This window comes from Lissotriton vulgaris, chromosome 2_1 (genome assembly GCF_964263255.1).
Source record: "Lissotriton vulgaris chromosome 2_1, aLisVul1.2, whole genome shotgun sequence".
In the NCBI taxonomy this organism is placed as follows: domain Eukaryota; kingdom Metazoa; phylum Chordata; class Amphibia; order Caudata; family Salamandridae; genus Lissotriton; species Lissotriton vulgaris.
In genome coordinates, this window is record NC_141687.1 from 1,669,698,064 (window position 1) to 1,669,719,347 (window position 21,284).

Below are 21,284 nucleotides of genomic sequence, written 5' to 3' on the forward strand. Positions count from 1 at the left end.
GGGGGGGGGGGGAGATTCCCCCCCCAGCCGGGCTCACGCGGGGGGGGGGGGGATCCCCCCCAGCCGGGCTCACGTGGGGGGGGGGGGAGGAGGAGGGCCCCCCCAGCCAGGCTCGCGCAGGGGGGGGGAGGAGGAGGGCCCCCCCAGCCAGGCTCGCGCAGGGGGGGGAGGAGGAGGGCCCCCCCAGCCAGGCTCGCGCAGGGGGGGGGGGAGAGGAGGGCCCCCCCAGCCGGGCTCGCGCAGGGGGGGGGGGGGGGGGGAGAGGAGGGCCCCCCCCCAGCCAGGCTCGCGCGGGGGAGGAGGGCCCCCCCAGCCAGGCTCACGCGGGGGAGGAGGGCCCCCCCGCCGGGCTCGCGCAGGGGGGGGGAGGAGGGCCCCCCCAGCCGGGCTCACGCAGGAGGGGGGGAAGGCCCCCCCAGCCGGGCTCACGCGGGGGGGGAGGGCCCCCCCCCCCCCCAGCCGGGCTCGCACGGGGGGGAGGGCCCCCCCCAGCCGGGCTCGCACGGGGGGGAGGGCCCCCCCCCCAGCCGGGCTCGCACGGGGGGGGGAGGGCCCCCCCCCCCCCCAGCCGGGCTCGCGCGGGGGGGGGGGGGAGGGCCCCCCCAGCCGGGCTCGCGCAGGGGGGGCGGGCCCCCCCAGCCGGGCTCGCGCGGGGGGGGGGAGGGCCCCCCCCAGCCAGGCTCGCACGGGGGGGAGGGCCCCCCCCCCCCAGCCGGGCTCACACAGGGGGGGGAGGCCCCCCCCCAAGCCGGGCTAGCGGGGGGGGGGAAGGGCCCCCCCCCCCCAGCCGGGCTCGCGGGGGGGGAGGGCCCCCCCCAGCCGGGCTCGCGCAGGGGGGGGAGGGCCCCCCCCCCCCAGCCGGGCTCGCGCGGGGGGGGGGGAGGAGGGCCCCCAGCCAGGCTCGCGCGGGGGGGGGAGGAGGGGGGCCCCCCCCCCAGCCGGGCTCACACGGGGGGGGAGGAGGGCGCCCCCCCCCCCCCCCCAGCCGGGCTCACACAGGGGGGGAGGAGGGCCCCCCCCCAGCCGGGCTCGCGCGGGGGGGGGGAGATCCCCCCCAGCCGGGCTCGCGCGGGGGGGGAGATCCCCCCCAGCCAGGCTCGCGTGGGGGGGGGAGGAGGAGGGCCCCCCCAGCCGGGCTCGCGCAGGGGGGGGGGGGGGGGAGGGCCCCCCCAGCCGGGCTCGCGCGGGGGAGGAGGGCCCCCCCGCCGGGCTCGCGCAGGGGGGGGAGGAGGAGGGGCCCCCCCAGCCGGGCTCACGCAGGAGGGGGGGAAGGCCCCCCCCCAGCCAGGCTCACGCGGGGGGGGAGGGCCCCCCCCCCCCCCCCCCCCCAGCCGGGCTCGCACGGGGGGGGAGGGCCCCCCCAGCCGGGCTCGCGCGGGGGGGGGGGAGGGGCCCCCCCCCAGCCGGGGCTCGCGCGGGGGGGGGGAGGGCCCCCCCCCCCCCCAGCCGGGCTCACGGGGGGGGGGGGGGAAGGGCCCCCCCAGCCGGGCTCACGCGGGGGGGGGGGGAGGGGCCCCCCCAGCCAGGCACGGGGGGGGGGGCGCCCCCCCAGCCGGGCTCGCGCAGGGGGGGGGGAGGGGCCCCCCCCAGCCGGGCTCACGCAGGGGGGGGGGGGGGGAAGGGCCCCCCCAGCCGGGCTCGCGCAGGGGGGGGGGAAGGGCCCCCCCAGCCAGGCTCGCGGGGGGGGGAGGGCCCCCCAGCCGGGCTCGCGCAGGGGGGGGGGGGAAGGGCCCCCCCAGCCGGGCTCACGCAGGGGGGGGGGGAGGGCCCCCCCAGGCGCGGGGGGGGGGGAAGGGCCCCCCCAGCCAGGCTCGCGCGGGGGGGGGGCCCCCCCCAGCCGGGCTCGCACGGGGGGGAGGGCCCCCCCAGCCGGGCTCGGGTGGGGGAGGGCCCCCCCCAGCCAGGCTCACGCGGGGGGGAGGGGCCCCCCCCAGCCGGGCTCGCGCGGGGGGGGGGAGGGCCCCCCAGCCGGGCTCACGCCAGGGGGGAAGGGCCCCCAGCCGGGCTCACGCAGGGGGCCCCCCCCAGCCGGGCACTGGGGGGGGAGGCCCCCCAGCCGGGCACTGGGGGGGAGGCCCCCCAGCCGGGCTTGCGCGGGGGGGGGCCGCCCCAGCCAGGCTCACGCGGGGGGGGGGGGCCGCCCCAGCCGGGCTCACGGGGGGGGGGGCCGCCCCAGCCGGGCTCACGCAGGGGGAGGGGGTGTGGGGCCCCCCCCCCCCCCAAGCCGGGGTGGGCCCCCCCCCCCAGCCGGGCTGGCGCAGGGGGGGGGTGTGGGGGGCCCCCCCCCCAAGCCAGACTCGCGCGGGGGCCCCCCAGCCAGACAGGTGGCCTCGCGCAGGGGGGCCAGCCGGAAAGCTGGCCTCGCGCAGGGGGTGGGGGGGCCAGCCGGAAAGCTGGCCTCGCGCAGGGGGTGGGGGGGGGCCAGCCGGAAAGCTGGCCTCGCGCAGGGGGTGGGGGGGGGGCCAGCCGGAAAGCTGGCCTCGCGCAGGGGGTGGGGGGGGGCCAGCCGGAAAGCTGGCCTCAGCGCAGGGGGTGGCGGGGGCCAGCCGGAATGCTGGCCTCCCGCAGGGGTGGGGGGAAAGCTGGGCTCCCGCAGGGGTGGGGGGCCAGCCGGAAAGCTGGGCTCGCACCAGGGGAGGGTGGGGCTGGCCTCACAACAGTGGGGCAGGGGCAGGGGCTGGCCAGAATGCTGGCCCCCAAAACTCACACAAGCTCAGCTTTCTCGCCAGCCCCTCCCTCACCTGCACACAAGCTCAGCTTTCTCAAGGAAGGCCAGGTGCGCTTCCCCATGCGTGCACACAAGGGAAGCCAGGTGCGCTTCCCCATGCGCGCGCACACACACAAGGGAAGCCAGGTGCGCTTCCCCATGCATGCGCGCGCACAAGGGAAGCCAGGTGCGCTTCCCCATGCATGCGCGCGCACACACACAAGGGAAGCCAGGTGCGCTTCCCCATGCATGCGCACACACAAGGGAAGCCAGGTGCGCTTCCCCATGCGCGTGCACACAAGGGAAGCCAGGTGCGCTTCCCCATGCGCGCGCACATAAGGGAAGCCATGTGCGCTTCCCCATGCGCGTGCACACAAGGGAAGCCAGGTGCGCTTCCCCATGCGCGTGCACACAAGGGAAGCCATGTGCGCTTCCCCATGCGCGCGCACACAAGGGAAGCCATGTGCGCTTCCCCATGCGCACGCACACAAGGGAAGCCATGTGCGCTTCCCCATGCGCGCGCACACAAGGGAAGCCAGGTGCGCTACCCCATGCATGCGCGCGCACACAAGGGAAGCCAGGTGCGCTTCCCCATGCGCGCATAGGGAAGCCAGGTGCGCTTCCCCATGCGCGCGCACATAAGGGAAGCCATGTGCGCTTCCCCATGCGCGTGCACACAAGGGAAGCCAGGTGCGCTTCCCCATGCGCGCGCACATAAGGGAAGCCATGTGCGCTTCCCCATGCGCGCGCACACAAGGGAAGCCATGTGCGCTTCCCCATGCGCGCGCACACAAGGGAAGCCATGTGCGCTTCCCCATGCGCGCGCACACAAGGGAAGCCAGGTGCGCTTCCCCATGCATGCCGCGCGCACACAAGGGAAGCCAGGTGCGCTTCCCCATGCGCGCGCACACAAGGGACACCAGGTGCGCTTCCCCATGCGCGCGTACATAAGGGAAGCCATGTGCGCTTCCCCATGCGCGCGCACATAAGGGAAGCCAGGTGCGCTTCCCCATGCGCGCGCACATAATGGAAGCCAGGTGCGCTTCCCCATGCGCGCGCACACACGCACATAAGGGAAGCCAGGTGCGCTTCCCCATGCGCGCGCGCACATAAGGGAAGCCAGGTGCGCTTCCCCATGCGCGCATAGGGAAGCCAGGTGCACTTCCCCATGCGCGCGAGCACATAAGGGAAGCCAGGTGCGCTTCCCCATGCGCGCGCACATAAGGGAAGCCAGGTGCGCTTCCCCATGCGCGCGCCGCACATAAGGGAAGCCAGGTGCGCTTCCCCATGCGCGCGCGCACATAAGGGAAGCCAGGTGCGCTTCCCCATGCATGCGCGCGCGCACACACACACAAGGGAAGCCAGGTGCGTTTCCCCATGCGCGCATAGGGAAGCCAGGTGCGCTTCCCCATGCGAGCGCACATAAGGGAAGCCATGTGCGCTTCCCCATGCGCGCGCACAACAAGGGAAGCCATGTGCGCTTCCCCATGCGCGCGCACACAAGGGAAGCCAGGTGCGCTTCCCCATGCATGCGCGCGCACACACAAGGGAAGCCAGGTGCGCTTCCCCATGCGCGCACACACAAGGGAAGCCAGGTGCGCTTCCCCATGCATGCGCGCGCACACAAGGGAAGCCAGGTGCGCTTCCCCATGCATGCGCGCGCACACAAGGGAAGCCAGGTGCGCTTCCCCATGCGCGCGTACATAAGGGAAGCCATGTGCGCTTCCCCATGCGCGCGCACATAAGGGAAGCCATGTGCGCTTCCCCATGCGCGCGCACATAAGGGAAGCCAGGTGCGCTTCCCCATGCGCGCGCACATAAGGGAAGCCAGGTGCGCTTCCCCATGCGCGCGCGCGCACATAAGGGAAGCCAGGTGCGCTTCCCCATGCGCGCGCGCACATGAGGGAAGCCAGGTGCGCTTCCCCATGCGCGCGCGCACATAAGGGAAGCCAGGTGCGCTTCCCCATGCGCGCGCACATAAGGGAAGCCAGGTGCGCTTCCCCATGCGCGCGCACATAAGGGAAGCCAGGTGCGCTTCCCCCATGCGCGCGCACATAAGGGAAGCCAGGTGCGCTTACATAAGGGAAGCCAGGTGCGCTTCCCCATGCGCGCTTACATAAGGGAAGCCAGGTGCGCTTCCCCATGCGCGCGCTGCGCACATAAGGGAAGCCAGGTGCGCTTCCCCATGCGCGCGCGCGCACATAAGGGAAGCCAGGTGCGCTTCCCCATGCGCGCGCGCCCACATAAGGGAAGCCAGGTGCGCTTCCCCATGCGCGCGTGCGCGCACATAAGGGAAGCCAGGTGCGCTTCCCCATGCGCGCGTTGCGCGCACATAAGGGAAGCCAGGTGCGCTTCCCCATGCGCTGCGTGCGCGCACATAAGGGAAGCCAGGTGCGCTTCCCCATGCGCGCGCACATAAGGGAAGCCAGGTGCGCTTCCCCATGCGCGCTGCCGCGCGCACACACACACACAAGGGAAGCCAGGTGCGCTTCCCCATGCGCGCATAGGGAAGCCAGGTGCGCTTCCCCATGCGCGCATAGGGAAGCCAGGTGCGCTTCCCCATGCGCGCATAGGGAAGCCAGGTGCGCTTCCCCATGCGCGCGCCATAAGGGAAGCCAGGTGCGCTTCCCCATGCGCGGCGCGCACATAAGGGAAGCCAGGTGCGCTTCCCCATGCGCGCGCGCGCACATAAGGGAAGCCAGGTGCGCTTCCCCATGCGCGCGCGCACATAAGGGAAGCCAGGTGCGCTTCCCCCATGCGCGCGCGCACATAAGGGAAGCCAGGTGCGCTTCCCCATGCGCGCACATAAGGGAAGCCAGGTGCGCTTCCCCATGCGCGCGCGCACATAAGGGAAGCCAGGTGCGCTTCCCCATGCGCGCGCACATAAGGGAAGCCAGGTGCGCTTCCCCTTGCGCGCGCACATAAGGGAAGCCAGGTGCGCTTCCCCATGCGCGCGCGCGCACATAAGGGAAGCCAGGTGCGCTTCCCCATGCGCGCAGCGCGCGCACATAAGGGAAGCCAGGTGCGCTTCCCCATGCGCGCGCACACAAGGGAAGCCAGGTGCGCTTCCCCATGCGCGGCGTGCGCGCACATAAGGGAAGCCAGGTGCGCTTCCCCATGCGCGCGCATAAGGGAAGCCAGGTGCGCTTCCCCATGCGCGCGCGCGCATAAGGGAAGCCAGGTGCGCTTCCCCATGCGCGCGCGCACATAAGGGAAGCCAGGTGCGCTTCCCCATGCGCGCGCGCACATAAGGGAAGCCAGGTGCGCTTCCCCATGCGCGCGCGCGCACATAAGGGAAGCCAGGTGCGCTTCCCCATGCGCGCGCGCACACAAGGGAAGCCAGGTGCGCTTCCCCATGCGCGCGCGCACATAAGGGAAGCCAGGTGCGCTTCCCCATGCGCGCGCGCACATAAGGGAAGCCAGGTGCGCTTCCCCATGCGCGTGCACATAAGGGAAGCCAGGTGCGCTTCCCCATGCGCGCGCACACAAGGGAAGCCAGGTGCGCTTCCCCATGCGCGCGCACACAAGGGAAGCCAGGTGCGCTTCCCCATGCGCACACACACAAGGGAAGCCATGTGCGCTTCCCCATGCGCGCGCACACACATAAGGGAAGCCAGGTGCGCTTCCCCATGCGCGCGCACATAAGGGAAGCCAGGTGCGCTTCCCCATGCGCGCGCACATAAGGGAAGCCAGGTGCGCTTCCCCATGCGCGTGCACATAAGGGAAGCCAGGTGCGCTTCCCCATGCGCGCGCACATACAAGGGAAGCCAGGTGCGCTTCCCCATGCGCGTGCACATAAGGGAAGCCAGGTGCGCTTCCCCATGCGCGCGCACATACAAGGGAAGCCAGGTGCGCTTCCCCATGCGCGCGCGCACACACACACACGGGAAGCCAGGTGCGCTTCCCCATGCGCGCATAGGGAAGCTAGGTGCGCTTCCCCATGCGCGCATAGGGAAGCCAGGTGCGCTTCTTCATGCGCGCGCACATAAGGGAAGCCAGGTGCGCTTCCCCATGCGCGCGCACACAAGGGAAGCCAGGTGCGCTTCCCCATGCGCGCGCACACAAGGGAAGCCATGTGCGCTTCCCCATGCGCGCGCACACATAAGGGAAGCCAGGTGCGCTTCCCCATGCGCGCGCGCGCGCACATAAGGGAAGCCAGGTGCGCTTCCCCATGCGCGCGCACATAAGGGAAGCCAGGTGCGCGTCCCCATGCGCGCGCACATAAGGGAAGCCAAGTGCGCTTCCCCATGCGCGCATAGGGAAGCCAGGTGCGCTTCCCCATGCGCGCGCACACAAGGGAAGCCAGGTGCGCTTCCCCATGCGCGCGCACACAAGGGAAGCCAGGTGCGCTTCCCCATGCGCGCGCACACATAAGGGAAGCCAGGTGCGCTTCCCCATGCGCGCGCGCACATAAGGGAAGCCAGGTGCGCTTCCCCATGCGCGCGCGCACATAAGGGAAGCCAGGTGCGCTTCCCCATGCGCGCGCACATAAGGGAAGCCAGGTGCGCTTCCCCATGCGCACATAAGGGAAGCCAGGTGCGCTTCCCCATGCGCGCATAGGGAAGCCAGGTGCGCTTCCCCATGCGCGCATAGGGAAGCCAGGTGCGCTTCCCCATGCGCGCGCACACAAGGGAAGCCAGGTGCGCTTCCCCATGCGCGCGCACACAAGGGAAGCCATGTGCGCTTCCCCGTGCGCGCGCACACAAGGGAAGCCAGGTCCGCGCGCACACAAGGGAAGCCAGGTGCGCTTCCCCGTGCGCGCGCACACAAGGGAAGCCAGGTGCGCTTCCCCGTGCGCGCGCACACAAGGGAAGCCAGGTGCGCTTCCCCATGCGCGCGCACACAAGGGAAGCCAGGTGCGCTTCCCCATGCGCGCGCACACAAGGGAAGCCATGTGCGCTTCCCCATGCGCGCGCGCACATAAGGGAAGCCAGGTGCGCTTCCCCATGCGCGCGCGCACATAAGGGAAGCCAGGTGCGCTTCCCCATGCGCGCGCACATAAGGGAAGCCAGGTGCGCTTCCCCATGCGCACATAAGGGAAGCCAGGTGCGCTTCCCCATGCGCGCATAGGGAAGCCAGGTGCGCTTCCCCATGCGCGCGCACACAAGGGAAGCCAGGTGCGCTTCCCCATGCGCGCGCACACAAGGGAAGCCATGTGCGCTTCCCCGTGCGCGCGCACACAAGGGAAGCCAGGTCCGCGCGCACACAAGGGAAGCCAGGTGCGCTTCCCCGTGCGCGCGCACACAAGGGAAGCCAGGTGCGCTTCCCCGTGCGCGCGCACACAAGGGAAGCCAGGTGCGCTTCCCCGTGCGCGCGCACACAAGGGAAGCCAGGTGCGCGCACACAAGGGAAGCCAGGTGCGCGCACACAAGGGAAGCCAGGTGCGCGCACACAAGGGAAGCCAGGTGCGCGCACACAAGGGAAGCCAGGTGCGCGCGCGCGCACACAAGGGAAGCCAGGTGCGCGCGCGCGCACACAAGGGAAGCCAGGTGCGCGCGCGCGCACACAAGGGAAGCCAGGTGCGCGCGCGCGCACACAAGGGAAGCCAGGTGCGCGCGCGCGCACACAAGGGAAGCCAGGTGCGCGCGCGCGCACACAAGGGAAGCCAGGTGCGCGCGCGCGCACACAAGGGAAGCCAGGTGCGCGCGCACACAAGGGAAGCCAGGTGCGCGCGCGCGCGCACACACAAGGGAAGCCAGGTGCGCGCGCACACAAGGGAAGCCAGGTGCGCGCGCACACAAGGGAAGCCAGGTGCGCGCGCGCGCACACAAGGGAAGCCAGGTGCGCGCGCGCGCACACAAGGGAAGCCAGGTGCGCGCGCGCACACAAGGGAAGCCAGGTGCGCGCGCGCACACAAGGGAAGCCAGGTGCGCGCGCGCACACAAGGGAAGCCAGGTGCGCGCGCGCACACAAGGGAAGCCAGGTGCGCGCGCGCACACAAGGGAAGCCAGGTGCGCGCGCGCACACAAGGGAAGCCAGGTGCGCGCGCGCACACAAAAGGGAAGCCAGGTGCGCGCGCACACAAAAGGGAAGCCAGGTGCGCGCGCACACAAAAGGGAAGCCAGGTGCGCGCGCACACAAAAGGGAAGCCAGGTGCGCGCGCACACAAAAGGGAAGCCAGGTGCGCGCGCACACAAAAGGGAAGCCAGGTGCGCGCGCACACAAGGGAAGCCAGGTGCGCGCACACAAGGGAAGCCAGGTGCGCGCACACAAGGGAAGCCAGGTGCGCGCACACAAGGGAAGCCAGGTGCGCGCACACAAGGGAAGCCAGGTGCGCGCACACAAGGGAAGCCAGGTGCGCGCACACAAGGGAAGCCAGGTGCGCGCACACAAGGGAAGCCAGGTGCGCGCGCACACAAGGGAAGCCTGGTGCGCGCACACAAGGGAAGCCAGGTGCGCGCACACAAGGGAAGCCAGGTGCACGCGCACACAAGGGAAGCCTGGTGCGCTTCCCCATGCGCGCGCACACAAGGGAAGCCAGGTGCGCTTCCCCATGCACGCGCACACAAGGGAAGCCAGGTGCGCTTCCCCATGCACGCGCACAGAGAGGGAGATATAGAAGAGGGGGCCAGGGGAGATATAGAAGAGGGGGCCAGGGGAGATATAGAAGAGGGGGCCGGGTGCACTTCTTCTCTCCCCCCCCCCCCCGAGAAGCCACCTCCTCCTTCTTCTTCTCCTCCTCCTCCTCCTCCTTCTCCTCCTCCTCCTCCTCCTCCTCCTCCACCCCCCCACCCTCGCACAGGAGGATGGGCAGGTTCACTCCTTTCTACTCCCCAACCCCCTAACCCACCCCTCCTAACCCGACCCCACCCCCCACCGACTCCACCCCCCACACACAGGAGGCTGGGCAGGCTCACTCCTTTCTCCTCTTAACCCAACCCCCCCACCCCCCCATCGCACAGGAGGAGGCTAGCAGATTCACTCCTTCCCCCCCTCACGCAGGAGGAGGGTGGGAGGGCTCACTCCTCCCCTCTTCATTCCCCTCCTCTCCCCCCCCCCTCACAGGAGGCGCACAGTCTCTCTCTCTCCTCCCCCCCTCCCCCCACGCGCAGGAGGAGGCTGGCCAGGCAGGTGCTCTCCCCCTCACGCACAGCAGGAGGAGGCTGGCCGGGCAGGCTGGCACTCTCTCTCCCTCACGCACAGCAGGTGGAGGAGGCTGGCCAGGCAGGCTGGCACTCTCTCCCTTGCGCACAGCAAGAGGAGGCTGGCCGGGCAGGCTGGCACTCTCTCTCCCTCGCGCACAGCAGGAGGAGGCTGGCCGGGCAGGCTGGCACTCTCTCTCCCTCGCGCACAGCAGCAGGAGGCTGGCCGGGCAGGTTAGCTCTCTCCCTCACGCACAGCAGGAGGAGGAGGCGGCTGGCCGGGCAGGCTGGCACTCTCTCTCCCTCGCGCACAGCAGGAGGCAGCTGGCCGGGCAGGCTGGCACTCTCTCTCCCTCGCGCACAGCAGGAGGAGGCTGGCCAGGCAGGCTGGCACTCTCTCTCCCTCACGCACAGCAGGAGGAGGCTGGCCGGGCAGGCTGGCACACTCTCTCTCCCTCGCGCACAGGAGGAGGAGGCTGGCACTCTCTCTCCCTCGCGCACAGCAGCAGGAAGAGGCTGGCCGGGCAGGCTGGCTCTCTCTCCCTCGCGCACAGCAGGAGGAGGCTGGCCGGGCAGTACAATTTGCTTCTTTCCCCTACCACCACCCCGTTATCTGTTACCCACCTGCTATATATTTTTTTTAAAACAATTAACAGACAACGCTGGCCACACCATCTCACTTTTAAAAATAAAAAACATTTAGCCAGTCTGCTCTGCAACATGGCTAAAAAAACATTGGCTAAGCCAATAACTCTTGAATGGGCAAGTCCTATTTGCTTCGCAAATGCGGGTTTCCTGTACTGTCTTTTTCAAATATGTTTTTGCATTCACTCCCCAGCACTCAAACAAGCATTGGCAAAGCCCATAGCATGCAGTATAAATGTCAAGCCTATATATGGTTTGCGAAAACTTCCAGTTAGCGTCAGGGAGTTAATGTAACCAACGCAGCCCACACTCCTGCAGTGATTGTTTACCTTGGCTTTTCTTGTAAGAACTTCACTGTGTAAACTTCCCACGCGCCCAATCAATCAATCATAGCTTCCACCAGTAGTGTTTCTTACCAAACAAACTACTGGCTATTACCGTATTTAATTAGTTTAGCTCACCTAAAAAAGATCTTTTCAAACTAATTACAGCCTTCACTGAAATATGATTGTTTCCACATTGTCGAAGCCCATGTGTTTCTTACTGAATATCAGTAATTTACTGCATTAAGTTTACTTCAGCTTGTCAAACACGTTGTCGGAACTGGAAGACTACTAGACTGGCTTATTACATCTTCCTCCAGAAGTTAACATACCCCTAACAGTCCTGTTAAATAGACAATTCAAAATTCAAGTCATTTGCTCTTAAGAGTATGTTATTTAATTGCGTTAGACGCTGAACCGTTAACAAGTGGTGGCTCATTCATTTTTCAATCGATTTTGATCAACTGAGATACATCAGCAAATATCTTAAGTATTCACAGAAGAGTAAAGCTATTAGCTAACTGTGATAGAATCTAAAAAATGTGAAAGGCTTCTGGAAATTAGTCCAAGAAAGCTCAGGGAAATCTTTAGGGTCCCAGAACTGTGTGGTACCGGAAGATGACTTGGTTACTTACCTGGGAGAAATTTATGATAATTGGTAAGAAAATGAGGGATCAATCTCAAAATTATGGCCAGGAGTGAGAAAGGACGTTCAGGACCAGTTAACTGCCAGCAAGATTTTTAAAAAAACATCTAGTCTAACATTCACTCGAGCAGCTGGCCCAGATAACCTCCCGGCTGTGATCATAAAAAATAGGCCTGAGTGGTGGGCAGACTTCTCCCAAAAAATTCTGGGGATACTTAATACAGGGAGCATACCAGAAAAAAAATGGAGGCGCAATAAGAAGAGCATAAGAAGAGGATACCCTCACCGTCTTGTTCGTGAGGCATATAAAAGGGTTCGATATTATGATCGGGATGCACTTTTAAGATCAAAAAAAGAAGCTCAGGAACCAAAACTAGTCTGTGTCACAAGACATTCGACACTGAATGCAACAATTAGACAGATAGTGAATGCCAATTGCCATTTACTAAACATAGAATCATCCAAACCTAAGCTTAAGAAACCTATGTATGCACATCGGAGAAATAAAAACAAAAGACTTAGTGGTGAGATCAAGATACACTGGCACCTCTACAAAACCACCCTTTATACAAAAATCTATACAAGGAGTGAACCCTGTAAAAGGTACCTCAAAATGTGGTTCTTGTCACTCTTGTGATGGCATTATATCAGGACAAACTTTCAAATTCAATGGATAAAATATTGAAGCAAATGACCTTTGGACATGCAATACTTGTAATGTAATCTATTTGCTCGTATGCCCATGTAATATGTGGGTGAAACTTCTAGAGCAATTAAAGTTCGTTTGACCGAACACAGATCAGCTATTAAAACAAAGAAATTGGCAGCTCCACTGGTCACACATTTCCTAGATTTCCAACATGCTCCATCAGACATCAGATGGCGCATACTGGAAAAGATCCATATACCCAGTACCAAGGGAGGTGAGAAAATAAGAAAAAAACTAGACGTTTTTTGGATTTTTTCTTTAAAGACCTTCAGCCATGGCTTGAAAATTGAATTGCCATGGGAGAATGCGATTCTATGAGGTAACCTAGGATATCTGAATCAAAATGTAATAAGATGCCACTTATAAATAATAAGCTCGTTTTATCTAGAAATAAAATATAAAATAGGATTAACATGAAAAATATGAATCTTTGATTCATTTCCTGAACATAAACAACAAAACATCGATAGATCCGTAACACGGAAATAAACAAATGGTTGTCCTTCCCTTAAGGGCGTGTTAATTAAAAATAGGGTATTTCTCTTTAAGAAATTAGGTTGTAACACGGAAATAAGTAAATGGTTGTCCTTCCGTTAAAAGCGTGTTACTTAAAAATAGGGTATTTTTCTTTAAGACAATAGGTTGTCCATTAAACCAATAGAAATCGCCCTTATATATGGATCATGTAACTGCAGCGCGAGGTTGCTTGATTTGAAAACCGACCCGCCAGCAGTGTATCCTGAATCGTCAAACCCTCGTGTACTTTTGTCGGTAAGAGACCGTTTTTGTTTTACCCATCTAAATAAAGTTAGCCAAGGGTAACTTAGTACTAATATAAAGCGTTTGTACTTTTTTATTAGATGTTGCGTGCACACGGCTTCAAAAGAGAATATAAGATATCAAAAAAACGACACGCCGCCGCATACGTTTAAGTCAAACCACGAGGAAACATTTGGACTATTATTACACAACGCCCTGTTGTTTTAGGTAAGCGCAAACTATAGAAAAACCGCACTTGACTAATATCCTACATAGAGTTTAGTTTATAATACCCGCTTGTTCTATTGTCATATGCTAGGGTCTTTTAAAAATCAGGATACCGCTGTGACGTTTTTCACGGAGCAGGAACCCAGAGAAAGACAGTGTCTCAAATCTTTGGGGTAAGATGGATTCTATCCATTGTGAAAACTTTTTTAAAACAGTTAACAGTAAAAGAGTCAATAATAAAAGGATGTTCTCTTGCCTATAGGTATTTGTCGTCTAATGGACCTTGATAACTCCATGATTTGAATAATAATAAAAATTGAAAGTTACAACAGACATAGAACTATCTACGTAAGGGGAGAACCAATACGTCAATGATTTAGTGGTACCATAAACGCAAATGTTGAAACTAAACAGAGTATAGTTCATTTACCTGAACCCTTATAAAATATATATCTTGTTTTTTAGAAAATTTAAATCAGAGTAACCAGCTAGATACCAGGTGGTACAGCCGTGCTGCATGAGAGCCGTGCTGCATGAGAGCCGTACTGCCGTTGTATATGAATACAGCAAGGTAAGAGCATGAAATGGTCAAAAATAAGATATGGGTTTTTCGCAAACGAACTACCGGATGTTTTAGAAGTTCACACAATGTACTTTGGAATAAGTACATAAACAGGGAAATTGAAAATTAAAAAACGCGTTTTCAAGTGGACTATAGAGGTACTATAATAATATTTCTAAAACACAGTCATTAGCGAAGAAATCTATACAATATCAGAAGGGTAATCTCAACACTATTTCCTTTTCTATTTTTCCACTTTTCTTATCTTCATTAATTCCCTGTAGGTTTTACGTTAAGAACATGATGAAATATTCTAAACTTATAAGCTAATGTTGCAATTTAAGTCGTGATGATCAATGGTTAATGAGGAATGTATGTAATAAAAATACGAAATAACCTTAGTACCGAATAATACAACTGGTAATATGACCATGTTGTTCTTTGGCAATATAAAGAAGTTTATTGCATCGTTTTTTATTACCTGTAAATGCAAAACAGATTTGTATGTTCTTATCTGTATCAGTGTTTTTGGACTATAATATACATAGGTGTCTGACATAAATATAAGTTTTCTAAATATAAAGCGGTATATCATGATTCTGATAATTAATTGGCAATAGAATGTTGTGGCAAACAAAACTAGTTCTGTTAAATTGTTTTCACGATGAAGAAACTGAATAAGTAAAATATTTTACAAATCTTTTTTACAGAAACTCGATGGTAAAAGTCCTGATGAAGGCATAGTCTTTATGTCGAAACACGTCGACAGGATACCATCTAATCTCTTTTTAACCTTTTTTGTGAATACACATGTATCAATATAATGTCATTTTATCCATTTTGATCAATGTACTGATTTTTATCATTTCTTTTTAATCAAATTAAAAACGTATATTTTCTAAACTGAACTAGTTTGTTTGCTTAGTCTATTGTGCCATTACTTTAGGTGTATGCCTGGGAGTGTTACTTTGCATATATGGCGCAATAAGAAGACCCATCCATAAAAAAAAAATTAAAAAATAAAGAGAGACAAATTCCCCAAAGAACTATAGATTAATTAACCTATTAGATATAGGTGAAAATGTATTCGCCAAATTATTCTTGGAGAGTCTTATGGGGTGGGCAGAAGTGAACCAGATTGTGCCGGCAGAACAGGGGGGGGGGGGGGTAATTCAAGGAGGGACACTCAACGGTCGACCACTGCCTTGCACTCTGGTCCATTGCGCGGAAATCTATTGAGCAGACTGGAAGTCTGTATTGCTGCTTAGTAGACTTCCGTGCAGCATTTGATTTAGTGGACCGAGAGAAGCTGTGGGAGACGCCGATTGGTTATGACATCCTAAGAGACTTACTAAGCCTGATACAAGTACTTCATACTTCCAACTGGGCACAAGTAACTCTAGATACAGAGGAAGTCAGAGAATAAGGTTCAGTTGGTATTTGGGTTCCACCAAGTTGGAAACAGTAGATGAATACAGGTACTTAGGTATGTGGTTCCAGAAAAATATGAACTGGTTACCCACCTCGAAGCTGTGAAAGTAAGGACATCAACTTTGGTTGGGGGGGTTTAAAAAAATGGAGTATACAGGGAAAAGTCAGACAGACTAGTAATAAGAAGCATATACTGCAATGGTTCCAACACAGTTCCAATATGGAGCTGAACTACTTTACTTGATTGGGAAATCTGGATGGGATAGTGAAGAGGGGAAAGGCCCTGAAAACCCAACTATCCTTGCCCAAATCCTCAATGGTGCTTGAAGTGAGGCTAGAAACCGGTATTATCTCATGGAATATAACGGTCTGCATGGCCCTAATAAGATTCTGGCAGCGTTAGGGACTAGGTGAGGCTAATAAAGTCTCAGTTGTGCAAAAACGAGATATTGAGGAGCAATTTAACATGGGCAAAAGGGGGAAGAAAACCCCTGATAAAAGTTTGTACAATGATGAGGCTCAAGTTTAGCCCCTGCCCCTACAAATTGCGGCTGAGAGGAGGGAACTTAGGTCTCCGGGAGAAGAAACCTCGCGAGTTAAACATCAGTAGTACCAAAGGGATAATAATGATACTTCGGTAGGTTTTAAGGCTACTTCATGGAAAAATACATTTAATTTCCCCTACATCGATAGATTAACCTGCCGAAGATGAAGAGCCGATTAACCTGCCGAATATGAGCCGTTTTAAAGCTGAGAATTGGTGTTAGTCCCTGCTACTCCAACAATGGAGTAAAAAGAGTAGTGTTCGATAGTAAGGGAAATGTAACTGTTCCATGGGGACTACATGTGATACTGTACACATTTTATTGAATTGCCAATTGGTTTTAGATATACAGAAAGAAATGTTACGACCAATTTTTAAAAACTATAAATAACAGGGCACAGAACTTACTAGAAATTTAAATATAGCCTGTGCTATGGGAAGGTTTATTCAAAGAATAAAAGAATTTTTGAAATGCGATTCGCATTCTAAAGTTCGCCTGTCTGCAGGATATGTGTAGGAAGTACGGTCGAAAAAAGGATTAATGATTTTACCTTCGAATCGTATGGGGATGCATTTAAAGTTTTGCCCTAGGGAAGAGTATTTAACAAGCTAAAGAAATTTGAAATGCGCCCAATAATGAATTCTTGCCATAACCTCTGACACGTGCTAGGATATGCTTTATGACTGGAAATCAAGAACGAACAATTTTAATTGTTAATTATGTGGTTTTACCGTTTTATTATGGAATCTGATTTTTTTAGGCATTTTATTTTATGAAATTATGTGTTAGTACTCATGGTAGATGGATTTCCTTCTTGCAACCACATTAGCTTTTGAACATGGCAAGACTCAGATAGATGATTTTCATATGCAAACCATATAGCCATTCTATCCCCAATTTGCGATCACACCATAAGCCTAACTAAACTGTTGGTGCTGATGGAAGCCAACACCAATAAAAAGGCAAAGCAAGTCAAAGCTGATCCAGAAATAAACTCTGCTACTTTCATTGTTTCAGCGTAAATAAAACAGGTAATTAATTTCACCATTTTAACGGAAGTGAAAATCCTTAACTCCTTACCAAAATGACATGCTTAGAACACGCCCTAGCAGTGAGAAATATTCACTTGCTGACCAGTGTGTGTGTGTATGTATATATATATATATATATATATATATATATATATATATATATATAAATAAAAAATCTTATTTTCCTCTCAATTAGGCTTCATCCAAAGGCGGAGTCTTGAATCTAGGCGCGACCAGATAAACAGCTGGTAGCTGGGTGGTCTGTTTAAGAGTACATGAACCAATCAAAAGAACGTCCGAACTAATTGAACCCTCTAAGATGGCAAATGCTCACGCATCTCTCCGAACTTGATCAGACCAATCCCTCCGAATTTGTGACCACAAAACAACTAAAAAAAATATATAAAAAAACTGACGGAGAAATAAAAATATTGAGCAAACAATGGCACATCCTCTTGTCTGTAGTGGTTGGGGAGAGTCGTGAAATGGGGCAACTGGGTGTGTCAGCGTTTCAGGGAATACTTCAGATCTGTGATGTATGTACAACTCAATCTCCTTCGGTTGGGTACCGAATGTTAAAGTGCCATCAAAGATTCTTTGAAGCAGTTACAAAACATGGAAATAATTTGAGACGCAAAAAGGGGAGAAATAGAAGCTAACCGATATAAATGTGATAAGTCACCAACAATGCGAAACAACAATTTTATAGCAATTCCTCAATGTCTACGAAGAGATAATCTCAGCAGGATGTTAGGCCAGTCAACCTGTGGGAACGGACTCTAACCAGGTTGACTGCTAGGCGATGTTGCAGAGACAATCTCACTTATTGCAACTATTCGATCACATTTTAACGCCAGGATGGTGGAACGGTGTGTACGAAATACATGAAGGGGTATGGTTTATGCGACGGATCGCAACACAAAAAATTGAAATGCATTAAACAAATCAGAAGCCACATACTTTATTCACAAAAAAAAACGCGAACAGCCCTTTGTCCGACATGAACCATAGAAGGTACAGAATTTCCTATACTTTGACAATTAGGATTTCCTTCTACATCAACGTGGAGAGGTAAAATCGGCCACTACGAGAAGAAAATAAAACTACCGTAAACATAAACGGAACGTGCTGCTGCGTGCACCAAGCCTGCGCCTTCAACATACTGCACAAGAACAAATAAAATGCCGAAATTAAAACAGGTCTACAGTCCAGATTAATAAAAAGCTAGGTGTAGGACGAAAGCAAAAGTTGAAAAAAAAATTGGTCTTGTAAAGACGCAGAAAAAACCACCATGAAATAAAGTAGAGTCAATGCAGTTGTAAAGCCACGGAAAGGTAAGCGACAACACAATGGGCAAAGATACAGGCAGGGCACAGGTGGCCTCTGACTTATCTATTGTGTGCCCCTGACAGCACCACTGAACCTCCCAAGGTCACTGACACTGGTGGAGGATGCGGGTGCGGGCAGTACTCTTACAGTGATGATGAGCTCACAAACCCTCTTCTACACCAGCCTCATCAGCAGGGTGGTTGGAACATTACATCAGAGGCAATTATAAATGGCCAGGAACTGGAGCGGGAGCCAATCGGATCACACACAGGATGTCAAGCTAAGACCAACTGTCTCCTGCCTCTGACAGAAGGATTTTTTACCTCCATAATTCAAATCCCAAAGCAATCTGCGCTTACTCAGATCATATGGCTGTTTACAACACGGCCATGAGGCCGAGTGCAGCGGGGTGCAGAATGCCACCTTATTCGCCCCTCAAACGAGTAAGGGGCATCCTGGGGCTACAAACCAGTGCAGCCCTCCTCCCCCACCTATGAGAGCTCTGTGTATAGCCCCTCCCCCCCCCCCAACCAGGCCACATCTGTCAGGGGTGTGAGCAACATGCCCCTCACCCTCGCAGACAGCGGACCTCTAATCAGCGCTCAGGCTGAAACCCACCCGGCAATCTCTAGGGACCCTCACCATACCAGCCGGTGTAGGGGAACCCTCTACAGTGCCCCAATCTGGGCGCTACAGTATGCAAGGGCATATCACAGAACTCCCGTCATAAACGCTCGTGGAAGCTGGAGAATAGTGAGGGAGAACAAGGCACAGGCAGCCATTTTAGAGCTCACAATAGCAGAAAACAGAGCTTGAGCAAGAAGTATGGGGGGACACAAACCCTGCCCATAAGGATGACTGCAACCCAACACAGTGAACACCCGAGCTCTGTACCCCCACGCCGGGACGCACCCGCGTGAACATATTAGCTACATTCTATTAAGCACAAGCACTAAGGACACCCCAGCAAACACTCATGTGCACAACCCTAAACCACCAGGGAGCTTTCGTTTAAAATCCTATCGACCTAATGCCGCTTGGCACCCTGCTGCAGGCCTGTGTACATTAAGTGACCTTAACACCATCACTGGTGGTAATATCTATGCAAAACATTACCTCAAAGTCACATAACGGCACCAAAAAGGTTACAGCTGGTAATTTATAAAGTATAAAATCTACACTTAAGACATAGTAGAATAAAAGCTTCAACATAGCTGGAAAAAAATAACCTGCCTACCCTGTTCTATGAACACAGGACTCCATGTCTCAAATCTGCCCATTATTTGATTAAATATATATCAGTGCATACCAGCCCCAAATAGTTGGCCCCACCAACCAACTGATACCATGTACGCGGACACAACCAACTGACAGCGCAATTGAAGGACCGTCCCGTCCCCTTGATGACAACTGACCCTGTACATACCAAGTAACACATTTTCAAGAGGTTTCATGATTCTCAACTACTGCCTGTCCTTCATTAGACTCAAGACCTGGTGACAAGAATAGGACCCCTTTCAAACACCAACCTCTACCTGATGCCGGAGACTCTTCGTCCCATTGTTCCATACCACCTCCCACCCCCGTTCCTCTTGCCAACCATACCTTCCCTTGGAAGCACAGGGCTCTATAAATCGCATGTTTTGCCCCACTTTCCAGTCCCCTTACCTGCGGAGTCCTGGGCAAGGGCTGCCCGCTGCTGCCGGGACTGGCAGGTCCATGGTGTCCTCTCTGCTGTGCGGCCCCCCAGCCTCCAGCTCCAGGTGGACCTCCATATTGCGGGGCCGGGGCTCCGTCAGGACCTTCGGGAGGGTAGCCGGGGTAAGCGCGGGCGGGCGCGGTCAGCAACTGGTTCAGAGTCGGGGTGGCGGTGGGAGAGCCCCCTAGGAAGCGCTGGGGGCCTCCAGGGTAGGGCTTAGCGCGAGGGTAGGGCGGGTAGGCCCGGCCTGGATAGGGAGGGTAGGCCGGGTAGTAAGATTCTGGGGGCTCTCGATAGGGCGCACCATAACCACCAGGCTGATAGGCAGTCGGCTCCGGGGGGCTGGTGGGTCCGTTGCTTTCGGGGGCGGCCGGCTCTCCGCCGCCGGGAGGAGAGGCCTCTTCTTCGTCGGGGCCACTTTCCGGCCCGCTGTCTGCGGCCACCTCGCCCGGCTCCTCGGGTCCCCCGCTTGGCTTCAGCTCCGGGGGACTGCCGAGGCCTGAAGGGGGGGCTGCGGCCGAGGCCACCTGCGCGGCCATCACCGGGGAGGCGGAGGGCTGCTCAGTGCGCAAGAGGCCTGCTCCCGGCCCCGCGGCCCCGGCACATTCCCCACACTGCCCGGGATGGGAGCGCTGGATCCCGGGAGGGGAGACCCGGGGTCTTTGGGGGGGACGGTCGGTAAAACCGGGAGAAGGGCCGTTAGGCCCAGGAGTACGAGAGGGCGTCTGCAAACCCGACAGCCAAGGTGGGGAGTCCGGGAGTAGGGGGTCAAGAGGGGTCCAGAGGCCCGAGTAGGCCTAACCGGAGAGACGGTGATCGGTAGAGGAGGAGTGGTGTGGCCGGGGACGAAGGGGGCTGCCAGTGGGCGGAGGCCCGAGAGCCAGCGGTAGTGTTGGGGGTCGCCTTGACTGGGGTCCTGTGCGCTCCCGCTTGGCCCGGTCCGCCCTTCTGTTCGCTCCTCGCCCGCCGCCGCTCCTCTCTCTCTCTCACTCCGACACGAGGCTCAGCGGCAGCTCTGCCATTTTACCGAGAACCGCGGAGAGCGCGGAAACCCGGAGCGGAGCCAGCGCCGGGCGGAGCGGGACCGGCCCGGAGCACAAAGAACAGTCAGGCCGGCAGAGCGCAAGAGCCGGAGCGGAGTTCAACGGGAGTCGGGGCCGCACAAAGAGCCGGAAACCGGCCAAGAAGCCGAGCGGAGCGGGGCCGGAAACAGGGTGCACAGTCGGTGAAAGAGGTGAAACCCGGAACGGAGACCAGGGGGAGGGGAGTCTGCGGGGAGCGGGCCTGGCTGAGACAACACATACAGAGAGCGTAACTGGGGCAAGAGGGAAGACCCGGACCGGATTTCAGAAGGAGCGGAGCCGAAGCCACAGTGCACGCTCTGGGAAGAGTATACAAGGGAGCGGGCGAAAAGGGAATCCTGGAACGGATCCTCAGTGCCACATCTCATATAGTGCAGCGCAAGTGAAGCTGAAGGAAAATGGTACAATAAAGTGCAGCGAAAAGCATTTAAGTCTCATTCGGCGAACCCACCTTAGCCCTAAAGCAAGGCACAAAGTGGCCAGCTAGAAAAGGAACTAGGAACAAC

At 57.4% G+C, this 21,284-nt stretch overlaps 1 protein-coding gene across 2 annotated transcripts in view; it reads right to left on the reverse strand.

Annotated features, from left to right (window-relative positions):
- ARID1A (AT-rich interaction domain 1A) overlaps window positions 1–20,805 on the reverse strand; it is a 599,176-nt gene extending 578,371 nt beyond the window's left edge. For both annotated transcript variants that reach the window (XM_086957625.1, XM_086957624.1), the window contains exon 1: window positions 19,666–20,805. In XM_086957625.1, the coding sequence (XP_086813751.1) occupies window positions 19,666–20,235 (570 nt within the window). In that variant the 5' untranslated portion in view covers window positions 20,236–20,805. The remainder of the gene's footprint in view (window positions 1–19,665) is intronic.
- Window positions 20,806–21,284: the final 479 nt, after the last annotated feature.